The sequence below is a fragment of the Vipera ursinii genome, assembly GCF_947247035.1.
Source record: "Vipera ursinii genome assembly, chromosome: 6".
NCBI classification, from domain to species: domain Eukaryota; kingdom Metazoa; phylum Chordata; class Lepidosauria; order Squamata; family Viperidae; genus Vipera; species Vipera ursinii.
The window spans coordinates 87,209,916-87,226,985 of record NC_139515.1 but is presented as its reverse complement, the minus strand read 5'-3'; the positions used below and the strand labels follow the sequence as shown (position 1 = coordinate 87,226,985).

Here is a 17,070-nt window from a genome sequence, read left to right as displayed (position 1 = left end):
ACAGTCAGGAAGTTTCTCCTTAGTTCCAGGTTGCTTCTCTCCTTGGTCGGTGCTTTGGAGATTGGGTTGACCCCCCCTTCTTTGGGGCAGCCTCTTGGAGGTGTGGGCTCTAAGGCAACCCAAGGCCTGACCCTCTCTGCATGGGTTCACACAAACCCAGCGTGGCATCCATTTTGACGTCCGCCCAAATACTCTGTAACTGCAATTAAGTTTTCCCACAGATTTCTTCCCTTTTCAGGACCATCGATGCAAAAGCTTCTTTTTTTTTTCTTTTACCCCAGGCTGTTTAGAAACTATTGACATTCTTTCTTTGCAACGTTTGGTCCTCTCTGCCTTTCTTCCGCTGCTTTTAACTACCTGCTGAGCTGTGTTTGCCATTCAATTTATGGATTTTATTTCATTGTTAACCCACCCTAACAGGCTGAGCTGAACGGCAGCCTCCTAAAATCTAAGATAAAGGAGAACGAGATCAGTGAAGGCCCAGCAAAGCTTAAAATATGACTTTGTCATTGCTGTTCCCAAGGTCAACTGAGAAATTCAAGGGGATTGCGCCTGGCCTAATTCACAGGTGCACAAGCTATCTGTGTTTGCTCCTTATCACTCCTGCCTGGGTGACTTTGGGCCAATCACCAGGAGACGGTGAGTTCTAGTCTCACCTTAGACATGAAAGCTGGCTGGGTGACTTTGGACCAATCACCAGGAGATGGTGAGTTCTAGTCCTGCGTTAGACATCAAAGCAACTTTGGGTCAATCACCAGGAGACAGTGAGTTCTAGTCCTGCTTTAGGCATGAAAGCTGGATGGGTGACTTTGGGCCAATCACCAGGAGACGGTGAGTTCTAGTCCCGCCTTAAACATCAAAGCAATTTTGGGTCAATCACCAGGAAACAGTGAGTTCTAGTCCTTCTTTAGGCATGAAAGCTGGATGGGTGACTTTGGGCCAATCACCAGGAGACGGTGAGTTCTAGTCCCGCCTTAGAGATTAAAGCGACTTTGGACCAATCACCAGGAGACAGTGAGTTCTAGTCCCGTCTTAGACATGAAAGCCATCTGAGCGACTTTGGGTCAATCACCAGGAGACAGTGAGTTCTAGTCTCGGCTTAGGTATGAACCAGCATGGAATTTTGGGCCAATCCCCAGGAGATGATGGGATCTAGTCCCGCTTTGCCCCCGAAAGCTGCCTGGGTGACTCTGCGCCAATCACCAGGAGACGGTGAGTTCTAGTTAGGAAATTTCTCCTTAATTCTAGATTGGATCTCTCCTTGATTAGTTTCCATCTGTTGCTTCTTGTCCTGCCTTCAGGCGCTTTGGGGCGGCCCCTGAGATATTGCAACACTGGTGTCATGTCCCCCCTCGTCCTTCTCTCCGTTAAACGAGACATGCCCAATTCCAGCAACCGTTCCTTGTATGTTTTATCCTCCAGTCCCCTGATCATCTTGGTTGCTCTTCTCTGCACTCTTTCCAGAGTCTCAGCATCTTAATAATAATAAGTTGGAAGGGACCTTGGAGATCATCTAGTCCAACCTGCTGCTAAGGCAGGAAACCCTATACCATTTCAGACAAATGGCTGTCCAGTCTCTTCTTAAAAACTTCCAGTGTTGGAGCATTCACCACTTCTGGAGGCAGGTGGTTCCACTGGTTAATTGTCCTAACTGTCAGGAAGTTTCTCCTTAGTTCTAGGTTGCTTCTCTCCTTGATGAGTTTCCATCCGTTGCTTCTTGTCCTGCTTTCAGGTGCTTTGGAGAATAGCTTGACTCCCTCTTCTTTGGGGCAGCCCCTGAGATACTGGAAGGCTGCTATCATGTCACCCCTCACCCTTCTCTTCGTTAAACTACACATACCCAATTCCAGGAACCATTCCCTATATGTTTTAGCCTCCAGTCCCCCAATCATCTTTGTTGCTCTTCTCTGTACCCTTTCTAGAGTCTCGACATCTTTCTTACATCGTGGTGACCAAAACTGGATGCAGTATTCCAGGTGTGGCCTTACCAAGGCATTGTAAAGTGGTATTAGTACTTCACTTGATCTTGATTCTATCCTCCTGTTAATGCAGCCTAGCACTGTGTTGGCTTTTTTGGCAGCTGCAGCACACGGATGGCTCATATTTAAGTGATTGTCCACTAGGACTCCGAGATCTCTCTCACAGTTACTACTATTGAGCAAGGTACCACCTATACTATACCTGTGCATTTGATTTTTCCTGCCTAAATGTAGAACCTTACTTTTTTCACTATTGAATTTCATTTTGTTAGATAGCGCCCAGTGTTCAAGTCTGTCCAGATCCTCCTGTATTTTAAGCCTATCTTCTGGAGTATTGGCTATTCCTGCCGGCTTGGTGTCATCTGCATATTTGATGAGTTCCCCATCTATCCTCTCATCCAAATCATTAATGAAGATATTGAAGAGCACTGGGCCCAGAACAGAGCCCTGGGGCACCCCACTACACACTTCCTTCCATGTAGATGCAGTTCCATTGATGACCACACGGTGAGTACGGCCTGTCAGCCAGCTACGAATCCATCTGGTGGTGATGCTATTTGTATTCTGGTGACCAAAACTGGATGCAATAATCCAGAAACATGATGGACTGAAGGATGGCTACTCTTTGATCACCGAGAATCCTTCACGCACCACACTGCTTGGGGCTCCCTCGGAGTTCCCAGCTGTGCCAACAATTGTCACCTTTAATTGCTTGATAAAACAGCAGCTGTGGCTTCCTCTCCCCGCCTCCCCAAGGCAGAACCTGCCTCATCCACTTACTGTAGCAGGAAATCAGATGCCCTTCCCCTCCCACTGCAACAGCGTGGATTCACATGTAACGCAACCAAGAGATCTTTGGCTGACTCAATCAAGCCAGCTATCGTTTTCGTTTGGTCTCCCTATCCCGTCAAATCAGGGGTGCCTTTTTAGAATCGAAAAAATCTCAATAGCACCCCCCCCAAAAAAAAAATTACATGCAGATAATAACCTTAACTAGAAACCAATTCTCAAGATGGATGAACAGATGGATATATGGAGGGAGGGAGGGAGGAAGAGAGAGAGAAGTTGGTAGGTAGGTAGGTAGGTAGATGGACTGATAGATAGACAGACAGACAGACAGACAGACACACAGGGAGGGAGAGAGAGAGAGAGAGAGAGATAGAAGATAGAGATAAATACAGAAGATAGATAGATAGATAGATAGATAGATAGATAGATAGATAGATAGATAGATAGATAGATAGATAGACAGACAGACAGACAGACAGACAGAGACAGAGAGAGAGAAGATAGAGATAAATACAAAAGATAGATAGACAGTAGATAGATAGATAGATAGATAGATAGATAGATAGACAGACAGAAAGAAGATAGGTAGAAGATAGATAGATAGATAGATAGATAGATAGATAGATAGATAGATAGATAGATAGATAGATAGATAGAATAGAGATAGAAGGTAGATAGAAGATAGAGATAGATAGATAGATAGATAGATAGATAGATAGATAGATGATAGATAGATAGATAGATAGATAGATAGATAGAAAGGTAGAAGGTAGAGATAGATAGAAAAATGGTAGAAGAGAGAGATAGAGATAGAAGGTATATAGAAGAGAGATAGAAGATAGATAGAAGATAGTGATAGATAGATAGATAGATACGTAGATAGATAGATAGAGATAGATAGATAGATAGATAGATAGATAGATAGATAGATAGACAGACAGACAGATAGATAAATAGATAGATAGATGACAGACAGAGTGTCAACCTCTTCTCCAAAGCATGTCAATAGTCTCTAACCAACCTGGGGTAAAAGAAAAAAGTTTTTGCATCTCTGCTTCTGAAAAGGGAAGAAATCCACACCTCTAAGGGGCTGCCCCAAAGAAGAGGCAGTCAAGCTATTCTCCAAAGCGCCCGAAGGCAGGACAAGAAGCAACGGATGGAAACTCATCGAGGAGAGAAGCAACCTAGAACTAAGGAGAAACTTCCTGACAGTGAGGACAATTAACCAGTGGAACAACCTGCCTCCAGAAGCTGTGAATGCTCCAACACTGGAGGTTTTTAAGAAGAGACTGGACAGCCATTTGCCTGAAATGGTATAGGGTTTCCTGCCCGAGCAGGGGGTTGGACTAGATGACCTCCAAGGTCCCTTCCAACTCTGCTATTCTGTTGCTAACTGTAGATAATGCTCGACTTACCATCACAATTCAGCTCAAAATTTCTGCCGCTAAGCAAGACGGTTGTTAAGTGAGTTTTGCTGCCTTTCCTCCCCTGTCCTTCCGCAGTTGTTAAGCGAATCGCTGCATAAGTCACTTCTTTCGGTCACTAGATGAACCGTTGTTAAGAGAAGGACTCCCTGTATGTGTGTAAAATTTACTCCCCCCACCCCCACCCCGGGGTAACATCTGAAACCGTTGAATACTGCTGGCCTGCGGGATCCAAAACTTTTTTTATTTCAATGCTCGGAAAACTCTCTTAGAAGCTGTGAAAAAAAAGAGGTAAAAGAAATGAAGCTATTGCTGATCTCTTAAAATAATCACAGGCTGGAATATTTGGTAGAAAAGCAGAAGCCTGCCCCTGACTTAAGCCGTGGACTTCCCACGGGGCCCGGAGGCCGTCATTAAGCTCTGAGCAGGTGTTACATTAGTTCCCAGCCTCCCCTTTCCATTCCGCCTTCTGGACCTTTCCGCAGCGGCCTTCCTGCTGCGGAGTCCTCTGCCTTCACCTTTACTGACACCTGCCGCATTTTAGCCCTCCTGGGACCTCCGAGGGGCATTTCAGAGCTGAAGGCCAGGAGCCAGCCGAGCGAGGGCAGGAGAGGGAAACTCAGGATTTAAACCTTGGGGGACGATAAAGGAAGCCGGGTTCTTTGTTTCTGCAGACGCTGCCTTCATCCTAACTAAGTTAGCTTGTGTCTATAATTCAAGGCCAGTCCTTGGGGTCTCAGAGCGCTGAGGTCCTAGGGAAACATCTCTCTGTCTGTTTATTCTATCTATCTATCTATCTATCTATCTATCTATCTATCTATCTATCTATCTATCTATCTATCTATCTATCTATCATCTATCTATCTATCTATCTACCTATCTATCTATCTATCAATCATCTATCTATCTATCCATCCACATACATCTGTCATCTCTCTCTCTCTCTCTCTCTCTCTCTCTCTCTCTATCTATCTATCTATCTATCTATCTATCATCTCTATCTATCATCCGTCTATCTATCATCCATCTATCTATCTATCTATCTATCTATCTATCTATCTATCTATCTATCTATCTATCTATCTATCTATCTATCTATCTAATCTATTTATCTATCATTTATCTATTTATCTACATTTCTCTCTCTCTCTCTCTTTATCTCTCTATCTTTCTAACCATCCATCCCACCTTCCTCCTCCTATTTTCCCCACAAGAACAATCCTGGGGAAATCAGTGGGGAAGCCAGATTCACTTAACAACCACGTTACCAACTTAACGACTGCAGTGATTCATTTAACAACTGCGGCCAGAAAGGTCATAAAATGAGGGAAAATTCACTTAACAACTGTCTCGCTTAGCAACAGAAATCTTGTGCTCCTTTGTGGTCGTATGTCGAGGACAACCTGTACTTAATAACAGAATAACCGAGTCGGAAGGGACCTTGGAGGTCTTCTAGTCGAACCCCCTGCTCAAGCAGGAGACCCTCTACCCTTCCAGACAAACGTTTGTCCTGTCTCTTCTTGAGAGCCTCCAGCGATGGAGCACCCACAACCTCTGGTGGCAAGCCGTTCCGCTGGTTAATTGTCCTCACTGTCGGGAGGTTTCTCCTTAACTCCAGGTGGCTTCTCTCACTGATTGGTTTCCATCTGTTCCTTTACAACCATCTCGCTTAGCAACAGAAATCTGGGGCTCAATTGTGGCCGTTACATCGAGGACGACCTGCGTTCTTGAGATCTCCACTGGCGTGTTTCCGTCTTCCCGGGTGTCACTTACTTGGAAGGCTGGCGATGGTGTTCTTCACTCGTCCCGACAGCCATTCCAGACTCTCATGCATGTTGGCCAAGGCCTTCAGGTCGCTGACGTCCCGGAGGATCTCTTGCTGGGGAATCAGCTTATCGCCCAGGTTCCCGATCAGGACTTCGGACTCCTTGCCAAAGGCAGTCCTAGAAGGAAGAGAGAGCAAGGGTTGTGTCGGCCATGGAGAGTAGCATTATTTATTTATTTCACGCACACGCACGCACACGCACAGAGACACACTCACTAATTATTTTTTTTATAACTAACTCAAAGTGGCGGAGATACCTCATACTTTGACCTCCTCCTACTTTCTGCACCACAACAACCCTGTGAGGTAGATTGGGCTGAGGGAGAAGGACAGGCCCGAAGTCATCCAGTCGGTTTTAATGCCTAAGGTGGGACTAGAACTCACCGTCTCCCGGGGATTTGGCCCAGAGTCACCAGCCAGCTTTAATGCCTAAGATGGGACTAGAACTCACCGTCTCCTGGGGATTTGGCCTAGAGTCACCAGCCAGCTTTAATGCCCAAGATGGGACTAGAACTCACCGTCTCCTGGGGATTTGGCCTAGAGTCACCAGGCAGCTTTAATGCCTAAGATGGGACTAGAACTCACCGTCTCCCAGGGATTTGGCCCAGAGTTAGCAGCCAGCTTTAATGGCTAAGGTGGAACTAGAACTCACTGTCCCCTGGTGATTGGTCCACAGTCACCCAGCTGGATTTCACACCTAAGGCAGGACTAGAATCCCAATCTCCTGGTGACTGGTCCAAAGTCACCCAGCTGGCTTTCACGCCTAAAACAGGACTAGAACTCCCAATCTCCTGGTGACTGGCTCAAAGTCACCCCGTCATTTTCCACGCTTAAGATGGAACTAGAACTCCTCGTTTCCTAGCGATTGGCTCCAAGTCTTGTAGCCGGCTTTGTGCCTCAGGTGGGACTAGAACTCACCATCTCCGGGCGATTCTCACTCAGCCACCTTTCAGGCCTAAGGCGAGACTAGAACTCACCGTCTCCTGTTTTCTAGCCTGATGCCTTTGCAAGCTAGATTCCCCAGAGTTTTGCAAAGAGCCAAGCCGAGAAGAAGGCCGTGAAGGATCAAAGAAATTTTCTCGCTGAACTTTGCTGGAAGCTGAGTTCAGATGGGCCTCCGTTGGAGCCCACCCTCAACTACACCCGGGTCATCGGTCCTGGGATTGGCAGATTATATCGTTAAACCTACCATCTCCACAATAAGCCTAACCCAATCACCCATTCGCTCAATCACGTCTCCTTTCCAATGACTTCAGCGGCACACAATTGCGTTAGCTGAGCCGACTTCCTCCCGCAATGATTTCCAATCGTATATGAGTCTTTACGCCGGGGAAATAAGCAGAAGCCTTCCTGACATGGTGGGGACGTTCCCGTCGGCTTCGGGTTTAGCCGCCCCAGTCCGTCAGTCCGTGTTTGGCAGGCCTAAACAGGTAGACCTCAACTTACGAGCCCCAAATTTCCGTGGCTAGGTGAGACACGGGTTAAGTGAGTTTTGCCCTGCTTTGCGACCTTTCTTGCCACCGTGCTAAAACAGACGAAGAACGGCTGCGGGACTTGGGGTTGGCTAGTCTAAAGAAAAGAAGAAATAGGGGAGATGCGATAGCAGCGTTCCAGTATCTGAGGGGCTGCCACAAGGAAAGGGGGGGGGTTTCACGTTATTCTCCAAAGCTCCAGAGAGCAGGACGAGAAACAACGGTTGGAAACTGACCAAAGAGAGAAGCAACCTGGAACCGAGGAGAAACTTCCTAACAGTGTGGACAATTAACCAGTGGAACAGCTTGCTACCAGAAATGGTGGGTGCTCCATCTCTGGAGGTTTTTAAGAAAAGACTAGACATTCACCTGTCTGAGATGGTATAGGTTCTCCTGCTTGAGCAGGGGGCTGGACTAGAAGACCTCCAAGGTCCCTTCCAGCTCTATTCTATCCCAGTTGTTAAGTCAGTAACACCGTTGCGAAGTGAACCTGGCTTGACCCGTTGACTTTGCTTGTCAGAAGGTGGCAAAAGGGGATCACGTCACTTGGGGACAATGCGAGCGTCATAAATACGAGCCAGTTGCCAAGCGTCTGAATTCTCGTCACGTGACCCAACCTCGGACTACAATAGCTGGAGCAGACAGGGAGGAAGCTAATCAGCAGCTTGTGAGAACGTGAGCGAGCAGTTAGACAAAGAGACCCGAACTCATTGGTAGCTCACATTGGAATGAACAAGGAGATGCGTTCAATTTCCCAGCTACTACGATTGTTGGCTGAGCAGGGCCAAAAATAGCCAAGCGAAATGATTAAAGCCTGTGAAATGGGCCCCTTGTCAGTCAGCTGGGATGCTGATTTACCACCAGCTCATCTGGAGCCAAGGGTGCAGTTGCACAAGGAGACAACCATCAATGACTCAATAGCCAGCCAGCCACACCCTAATTAATAATAATTTAAAAAGCTACATACCACCACACACCATATAAATACAGGGTGCACACATTCTGGAGGGGGAGAAGTTCCCAGGATGAGCCTGAAAGTATGGACAAATCAATAAACCTTTGGCCCCGGTGACCGATTGGATCCTAGGATAGTCGTGTTTTGAAAACAAGCCATGTGTTCTTCTACCGGGGGGGGGGGAGAGAAAGGAAAGTCTGATCAATTTCAACCGCACACACCAGGTTGGCTCCAGACGATACGGACAGGGTAGGAATCCCTTAACGTAATTTTCCTAATGGATTCCGGTAAGCGGTAATAACCAGCTTCTCGTCCATCACCAAGGAATTCTAAAACAGCTCGTAGTAGCCGCAAAGAAGCTCTTCCAGGTACCCCGAGGGGAGGAAGGGGTCAGCAGCTGGACCATGAAAGCGAAGAAAATTGAACAAGCGGTCAGATGGTCCAAATTGAGCCGTCTGCTAAAGTGACGCCCCTGATTAAGCAAGTATTCAACACGCAAAGAGAATGTTCCAACAAACAGGTCAGCCCCGCTTCCGGGCAGCGAGCAGACCGCACGGTTTTGCGCAAGCCTAGATTTGCCCATGGGTCACCTCTCCTGCAGGAGCTGCATTGGCTGCTGATTTTTGTTTCTGGGCCCAATTCGAAGGGCTGGCTGTCACCTTCAAAGCCCTACCTGCTCTGGGTCCAGGTTATTTGAAGGACCACCTTTTCCCAGTCATATCTACGTGTGGTCCACCAGAGTGTGAAGACATGGGGTGAATGAATGAACCTTTATTGTCAAAGTACAACCAGGTATACATTGAGATTGGCTGAGCCTCCCTTCGTTGCCCCCCCACCACAACTCACAGTGACAACAAACCCTCCATCTTATTACACCATGTGGGCTAATTGCATGACGCACCGGCCTCACAAGTCAGTCATACTTAAAATTATAAAATTATTTCCCGTTCAAGAACCTGACAGCCCATGAATAAAAGCTGTTCTTCAGCCTATTGGTATGGCTGGCTATACTCCTGTATCTCCTGCCCGATGGTATGCCCGATGGTAGGAGAGTAAAGAGGTACTAACCAGGGTGTGAGTCATCCCTGAGAATTTTCCTCACTCTTCCAAGGCAGTGAGCCCCGGCGAGGTCATCCAGGGGTGTCAGGGGACAGCCCACGATGTCTTGTGCTGTGCTCACCACACTGTATAATACTTTCCTATCCGCGGCTGTCAGACCAGCATACCAAACCACAATACAGTAAGGTTTCCCCCTCTCTTAAGGAGGTCCATCAGGTGGGACTGAGAAGAAGGAAGGACCTTCTCTGTGGTGGCTCCTCCCTGTTATTTGAAGGACTGTCATTTCCCAGGTAGATCTACCCAACCCACCAGAGCAAGGAGGCAGAGGATGTCATGGGTCCCCTCTCTTGAGGAGGTCCATCTGGTTGGACCAAGAAGAAGGTCCTTCTCCGTGGTGGCTCCTTCTCTGAGGAACATCATCCCCGCAGAGATAAGGTTGGAAATAAAATGTTATGGATCCTCTCTCTTAAGGAGGTCTATCTGGTGGGACCAAGAAGAAGGACCTTCTCCGTGGTGGCTCCTTCCCTGTTATTTGAAGGACTGTTATTTCCCAGGTAGATCTACCCAACCCACCAGAGCAAGGAGGCAGAGGATGTCATGGGTCCCCTCTCTTGAGGAGGTCCATCTGGTGGGACCAAGAAGAAGGGCCTTCTCCGTGGTGGCTCTTTCTTTGAGGAACATCATCCCTGCAGAGATAAGATTGGTTCCCCACTTTGACACTCATCTGAAAGATCCTGAAGATCGGCTTCTGCCAGTGGGCCTGGGGACCCCAGAGTGATACAGAGCCCATCAAGAGGTGGGTTTGATTGTTACCAGCAGCGGGGCAGGGGATGATTGGCTTTTTTTGTTGGGATTGCATCCTTGAAATGGAGATGAGCGCCACCCTTATGGTTGGCAACTAGTAGGGGAGTAAAACCCCTCAAAGACCAGAGGGAAGAAGAGCAGCTTCAAAATTGGTGTGCGCACACGAACGCACGCACGCACACAAACACACAGGAGGCCACACACACTGGTGCGGCCCTAGCGGCCCGGTTCACACATGTGCAAACAGTCACGCACCCCCCAGGGCGGCTAGCAACCCGTTCGTGCATGCGCAAATGGGCCGTGCAAATCACACGGGCTAGCAGCGCATGCACAAACAGGCTGCAGACACCCTCCCCATATCCCCATTCGCGCTCGCGCGCAGGCACAAATGGGGCCACGGGTGCTAGCACGAGTGGGAGGGGAATGTGCGCCCACATGTGCGCGCACTGGCCAGCTATTTCAGCAGCCTGCTGGCCAAGGGCCCACGGCCCGGTCCCGGGCCACAGACCACAGGTTGGGGACCCCTGCTATAAGCCACCTGGAGTCACCAAGAGTGAGCTGGGTGGCCCTATCAATTTTCTTCTCTAAAGCAATCGCATAAAATCTCCTAGCACTTTGTCCTTGCTCATCCCAAAGGCCGGAGGTTCAGGGCTCGCCCGTCAGAAGACGGCGTCCAGGTAAAACGTTGATTTCCATCCATTGATCTAAGGCAGGGCTTTTCAACCAGTGGTACAGGTACCACCTGTGGTACATTGGCACCTGGCAGGTGGTATGCAACCATCCTAGGAAAGTGGTAGCGGCGGAGAGGAATGAGCTGAACCGGCGGCAGCACCGCACAGCCTGAGCGAGAGACGGCTGTCAGGGCTCAGCGGAAGCGCCAGGATCGGTGCCAGGATCAAGCTAGAGCTCGGCGCTGATCCCGGCGCTTCTGCTGAGCCCAGAAGAAGCGCAGATGAGCTGGAACGTTGCAGCATCTCCAGGGTCTTGTGATTTACATTCAGATGCTTGGCAACCGATTCATATTTATGACGGTCACAGTGTCCCAGGGTCACGTGAAGTGACCAAAACCTGCTGCAACCACCCAACAGAGGGGTGGGCATAAAAATCAAACACCCCCCACCCCACCCCCGCTGCCAATCCTCAACCGAAATGCTCACAACGATGAAAACCTCAGACAGGAGGAAGAACGCCGCCGGGCGGGTAGGCAGGTGTCTTGCTCAGCTGTGGCTGGGGGGGGGGCACTTTTTTCAGGGCCATTGTAACTTCGAACGGTCACTAAGCGAACTGTCATAAGTCGAGGACTACCTGTACTTCATCACTTTTTTCCTTTTTTTTTTTTTTTTTTTTTTGCTCATCAAGTTTTTGACACCTTGCTAGGCGACTGGTGTTACTCGGATGTTGCCATATCCTAAAAGTGGTAGAGTGGGTGAAAAGGTTGAAAAGCCCTGCTCTAAGGAATAACTTGCCTTACGACGTCTTCTTCTTCCTCTCGTTTAGGTCTCAGCTGTTTGGGCTGGGCCATGTTGCTCCAGTTGGGAAGGGACTTCAAGAGCCTGGTAATGTCATCATCTTTGGCCCAAGAGGTGCTGATCACCATCTTCTCGTCGGACTGGACAATGCTCCTGAAGTGGAAAAAGTAACCAGGGGACAGTTGGAAAGAAGAAAGCTGGTTTGGCCAAGGATTACAGGCAGTCCTCAACTTACGGCCACATTTGAGCCCTGTCGCTAAGCAAGGCACTTGTTAAACACTTGCCACGCTGGCTGTCCGGTGAGCTTTTGCTTTTCTTTTTTTTTTTTTTGCCACGGTTGTTAAGTGAATCTTGTAGTAAAGGAATCCGGCTTTTTCCCATTGACTTTGTTTACTGGGAGGGAAAATTAAAAAATTACAGGGGGGAAAATTAAAAAAAAAACCCGACAGGGAAGGCAGAAAAGATATTTGTTCTGCGCCTAGGTTCAGAAGATACGGTAACGATCGACGTCTCCATAAAAAGGGAGGCGGTTAAAACGGATTGTGCAAACTTTAAAACGCACGAAAGTGACGGCTCGCCGGAAACCTAGAACGATATATTTCTCCAAAAAAAGGTCGATGGGAGAAACTCACGGATTAATTTACCGCCAGCCTTTACACTTAAGTGGAATTTATCAGCTTAGGCGTGTGTTAGGGGTTAGCTCAATGCGCCTGCCAAGCTCTTTATTTGCTCGAAGAAAACACAATTACGGCGGCACTCCGAAGCTTTCTATAATTTTGCAATCTTGATTCCGGGACATCTTTGCAGCCTTCTGTTTGAATGAAAGATCCAGCTATATTTGCTCCTTTTATCTCGAGGGGGGCGAAAACTCCCAAACGCCGATAAAATCTATGGCTTTGGGTCGGCCCACACAGGTAGACCAGACAGGAAAACACAACGAGATGAGCTAACTGTACTTTACGGCAAGGCTGCGTTCACAGAATCTCGCAAGTTTGAAAACACAAATATTCGCCTGTTCTTTTATAACCCGGGCAGCTAGGAAGAATCCCTTCTCAGCCCTTTTCTCCGTCCATTATGCAGCTGTGGCTTATATCCTCTCTTATCTGACTGTTCTCTAAAGCTACGTTAACAGAAACCTGTCAGTCTGAAAGTGCAAATATCCTGCCAACTCCTTTACAGCCTAAGAAGCTGGGGAACTATGCAGCTTTGGGCTACGCCCTCTCTTATCTGACTGTTTTCTACAGCTACGTTAGCAAAAACTTGTAGGTCTGAAAGTACAAATCTTCTGCTGTCTCCTTTAAAGCAGGGCTTTCCAGCCAGTGGCATGGGTACCACCTGTGGTACATTGGCACCTGGCAGGTGGTACGTGACCATCCTAGGAAAGTGGTAGCGGAGGAGGGGAATGAGCTGAACCGGCGGCAGCACCGCACAAGCCTGAGCGAGAGACGGCTGGAGCTGCAGGGCTGTCGGGGCTCAGCGGAAGCGCCAGGATCGGCGCCAGGATCCAGCTGGAGCTCAGCGCTGATCCTGGCACTTCTGCTGAGCCCAGAAGAAGCACCAATCAGCTGGAACGTTGCAGCATCTCCAGGGTCTTGTGATTTATTTTATTTATTTTTATTTATTTTATGGGACTTATATGCCGCCCTATCTCCCAGAGGACTCAGGGCGGCTAACAGCAATAAAAAACAACAGTACAAAAGTTAAGAAAAAATGAAATAACAGCCCCAAATATTAATTACACAGTTAAAAATTAAAACTTACGTTCAGGTGCTTGGCAACCGATTCATATTTATGACGGTCACAGTGTCCCAGGGTCATGTGAAGTGACCAAAACCTGCTGCAACCACCCAGCAGATGGGGGGAATAAAAACCAAACACCCCCCACCCCACCCCCGCTGCCAATCCTCAACATAAATGCTCACAACAACGAAAACCTCGGACAGGAGGAAGAGCGCCGCAGGGCGGGCAGGCAGGCGTCTTGCTCGGCTGTGGCTTGGGGGGGCACTTTTTTCACTGCCATTGTCACTTCGAACAGTCACTGAGCGAACTGTTGTAAGTCGAGGACTACCTGTACTTCATCACTTTTTTCCTTTTTTTTTTTTTTGGTCATCAAGTTTTTGACCGCTTGCTAGGCGACTGGTGTTACTCGGATGTTGCCATATCCTAAAAGTGTCACAATGGGTGAAAAGGTTGAAAAGCCCTGCTTTAAAGACTGAAAAGCTAGGAAACTACGCAGTTCTGGGCTATGCCCTCTCTTATCTGACTGTTCTCTAAAGCTACGTTAACAGAAACGTGTAAGTCTGAAAGTGCAAATCTGTCACTGTTGTTCTGTACCAGCCTGCTACCGGCCCTGCAGAAAAGGCAGGGACAACCCCTTTTACAAGAAGGCAAGAGGCTGGAATTACGCCTGCCAAATTTATTGCTACAAAAACAAACGGAACAAGACAAACCAAGAAACAGGAGCTTTAAGAAACAGGAACTATCCAAGCGGTTGCCTTCAGCAAACCAGCCCTCCCCACACATTCCCCTTTTATACAGTTCAGGGCGTGGCTTCTCTCTGCCTCCTTCCGAGCCCCATTGCCTTCCTCTGTTTACTCCTGATTGACTGCCTCCTGCGTCGGGCGTCCTTGAACAGGGCCAGCTGTGGGTCATCTTCATCCACGCTGTCAGGCTCACACAGCTGGGTCTCCGTGGTGACCAAGTGGGAGGGGCCTGGCTGAGGGCTCTCATCAGCAAGATCTTCAACCCCCTCAGCAAGCTCTTCAACACCCCCCTCCTCCTCCTCTGAGTCGTCCGACCCAACTGCCGAACCCACAGGCTGACCCTGAATCACAACAACTGTCTCCTTTACAGCCCAAGAAACTAGGGAACTATGCAGCTCTGGGCTATGCCCTCTCTTATCTGACTCTTCTCTGAATTGACATAAACAGGAACTCGTAAGTACAAATATCCCGCCATCTCTTTTACAGACTGGAAAGCAAGGAAAATCTTTTGTCTCCATCCGTTACGCAGCTCCGGCTTATTATCTTCTCTCATATGACTGTTTTTTTAAAGCTACGTTAACAGAAACTTGTAAATCTGAAAGGGCAAATCTCCCGCCGTCTCCTTTACAGGCCCAGAAGCTACGGAGCTATGACCTCATTCCGCCGGAACCGAGGAAGCTTCTTGGATGAGGAGCGAAACCTCTTTGAGGGGAAAAAAAAAGCACCCAAGAAAAGTCTAGTTGCCTCTTGGAAAAGAAAAGGAAAAACAAAAAAAGCACCTTTGGGAGAGCCGTGACCAGGATGAGGGAGACGCTCCGTAGCCGTACCTGTACGCCGCGTTGCAGGTGTCCTTGTACTGTTGGAGCTTGACACATACCATGTTCAGGAACTGGTCGGAATAGGCACTTAGGTCATGCATCAAATTCATGAGGTCCTGGACCGTTTTTTCCACGACGACTGTGCTCTGTTGATGAAAAGAAAAAAAAACACACACACACGGGGAGGCTGAGTGAAGAAAAGCCATTTTCAAGTCATTTCCAAGCAGAGTTGGAACATGCAAACAAGTGGACTGGAGGCTAAAACGTAGAAAGAAGGGTTGCCGGAATTACATCTGTCTAGTTCAAAAGAGCCTCTTGTTGCGAGTGAAGAAGGAGAGTGCAAAAGTTGGGTTGAAACTAAACATTAAGAAAACCAAGATCATGGCATCCGGCCCTCTCAATTCCTGGCAAATAGATGGGGAAGAAATGGAGGGAGCGACAGATTTTATTTTCCTGGGCTCCAAGATCACCGCAGATGGGGACTGTAGCCAAGAAATTAAAAGACGCTTGCTCCTGGGGAGGAAAGCCATGGCAAATCTAGACAGCACACTAAAAAGCAGAGACGTCACCCTGTCAACAAAAGTGCGTATAGTCAAGGCTATGGTCTTCCCAGTTGCAATGTATGGCAGTGAAAGTTGGACCATAAGAAAGGCTGAGCGCCAAAGAATTGAGGCCTTTGAACTCTGGTGCTGGAGAAGACTTCTGCGAGTCCCTTGGACTGCAAGGCGATCAAACCGGTCAGTCCTAGAGGAGATCAACCCTGACTGCTCTTTAGAAGGCCAGATCCTGAAGTGGAAACTCAAATCCTTTGGCCACCTAATGAGAAGGAAGGACTCACTGGAGAAGAGCCTCATGCTGGGAAAGGTTGAGGGCAAGAGAAGAAGGAGACGACAGAGAAGGAGGTGGCTGGATGGAGTCACTGAAGCAGGAGGCGTGAGCTTAAATGGACTCCAGAAGATGGCGGAGGACAGGAAGGCCTGGAGGAATGTTGTCCAGGGGGTCGCGATGGGTCGGACATGACTTCGCAACTAACAACAACAACAGTTCAGTGAAGAGAAGGACCGACGGGGGGGATGTGATAGCAGTCTTCCAATCTCTCAGGGGCTGCCCCAAAGAAGAGGCAGTCAAGCTGTTCTCCAAAGCCCCTGGAGGCAGGACAAAAAGCAATGGATGGAAACAAATCCAGGAGAGAAGCAACCTAGAGAAAGAACTAAGGAGAAACTTCCTGACAGTGAGGACAATTAACCGGTGGAACTACTGGCCGCCAGAAGCTGTGAATGCTCCAACTCTGGAAGTTTTTAAGAAGAGATTGGACAACCATTTGTCTGAAATGGTATAGGGTCTTCTGTATGATCAGGGGGTTGGAGTAGATGATCTCCAAGGTCCCTTCCAAGGTCTATTATTATTATTATTATTATTATTATTATTATTATTATTATTATTATTATTATTATTATTATTATTATTAACAGGCAGTCCTCGCTTTACGAGCACAATTAGGAGCAGAATTTCAGACTGCTGAGCAAGGTGGTTGTTAAAGAGAGTAATCACCTGATTTTTATGACTTTTTTTGGGATGGGGGCAGGCTTGTTAAGCAAATCACTGCGGTTGTTCAGTGAATTGTGAATCCAGCTTCTCTCATGGACTTCTCAGTGAGAAATCGCCAACGGCGATCACTAAGACCCCGACATGCTGCAACCGTCGTAAATACGTGCTGTCAAAACACACACACACACACACACACACACACACACACACACCGATTTCTGATCATGTAGTTGTGAGGATGCTGCAACGGTCCTTAAATGTCCGAAGGACTGGTCCTAAATCACGTTTTTCACTGTTGTGGTCCCTTTGGATGACTGCTAAACAAATGGTTGTTAAGTTGAGGACCATGTCTCATTGTTATGACCAGCCCACGTCTCATTACGACTCAGTCCACTGTCGAGGGTTGCAAATGAAGCCCTAAGTTAACATTAACCCCACTGACGTG

At 48.0% G+C, this 17,070-nt stretch overlaps 1 protein-coding gene across 9 annotated transcripts in view; it reads right to left on the bottom strand.

The window, feature by feature from the left end:
- The window catches only part of EXOC4 (exocyst complex component 4), a 733,833-nt gene that overhangs the window by 432,915 nt on the left and 283,848 nt on the right, over positions 1-17,070 (bottom strand). For 4 of the 9 annotated variants that reach the window (XM_083366085.1, XM_083366087.1, XM_083366089.1 and 1 more), the window contains 3 exons: positions 15,087-15,223; positions 11,774-11,929; positions 5,966-6,135 (listed from right to left, as the gene is read on the bottom strand). The exons of 1 other annotated variant lie outside the window; for it this stretch is intronic. In XM_083366085.1, the coding sequence (XP_083222211.1) occupies positions 5,966-6,135; positions 11,774-11,929; positions 15,087-15,223 (463 nt within the window). Of the gene's footprint in view, positions 1-4,398; positions 4,468-5,965; positions 6,136-11,302; positions 11,716-11,773; positions 11,930-13,188; positions 13,940-15,086; positions 15,224-17,070 lie in introns of those variants that run through there. 4 more of the 9 variants (XM_083366090.1, XR_014492901.1, XR_014492902.1 and 1 more) reach the window with 4 other exon arrangements.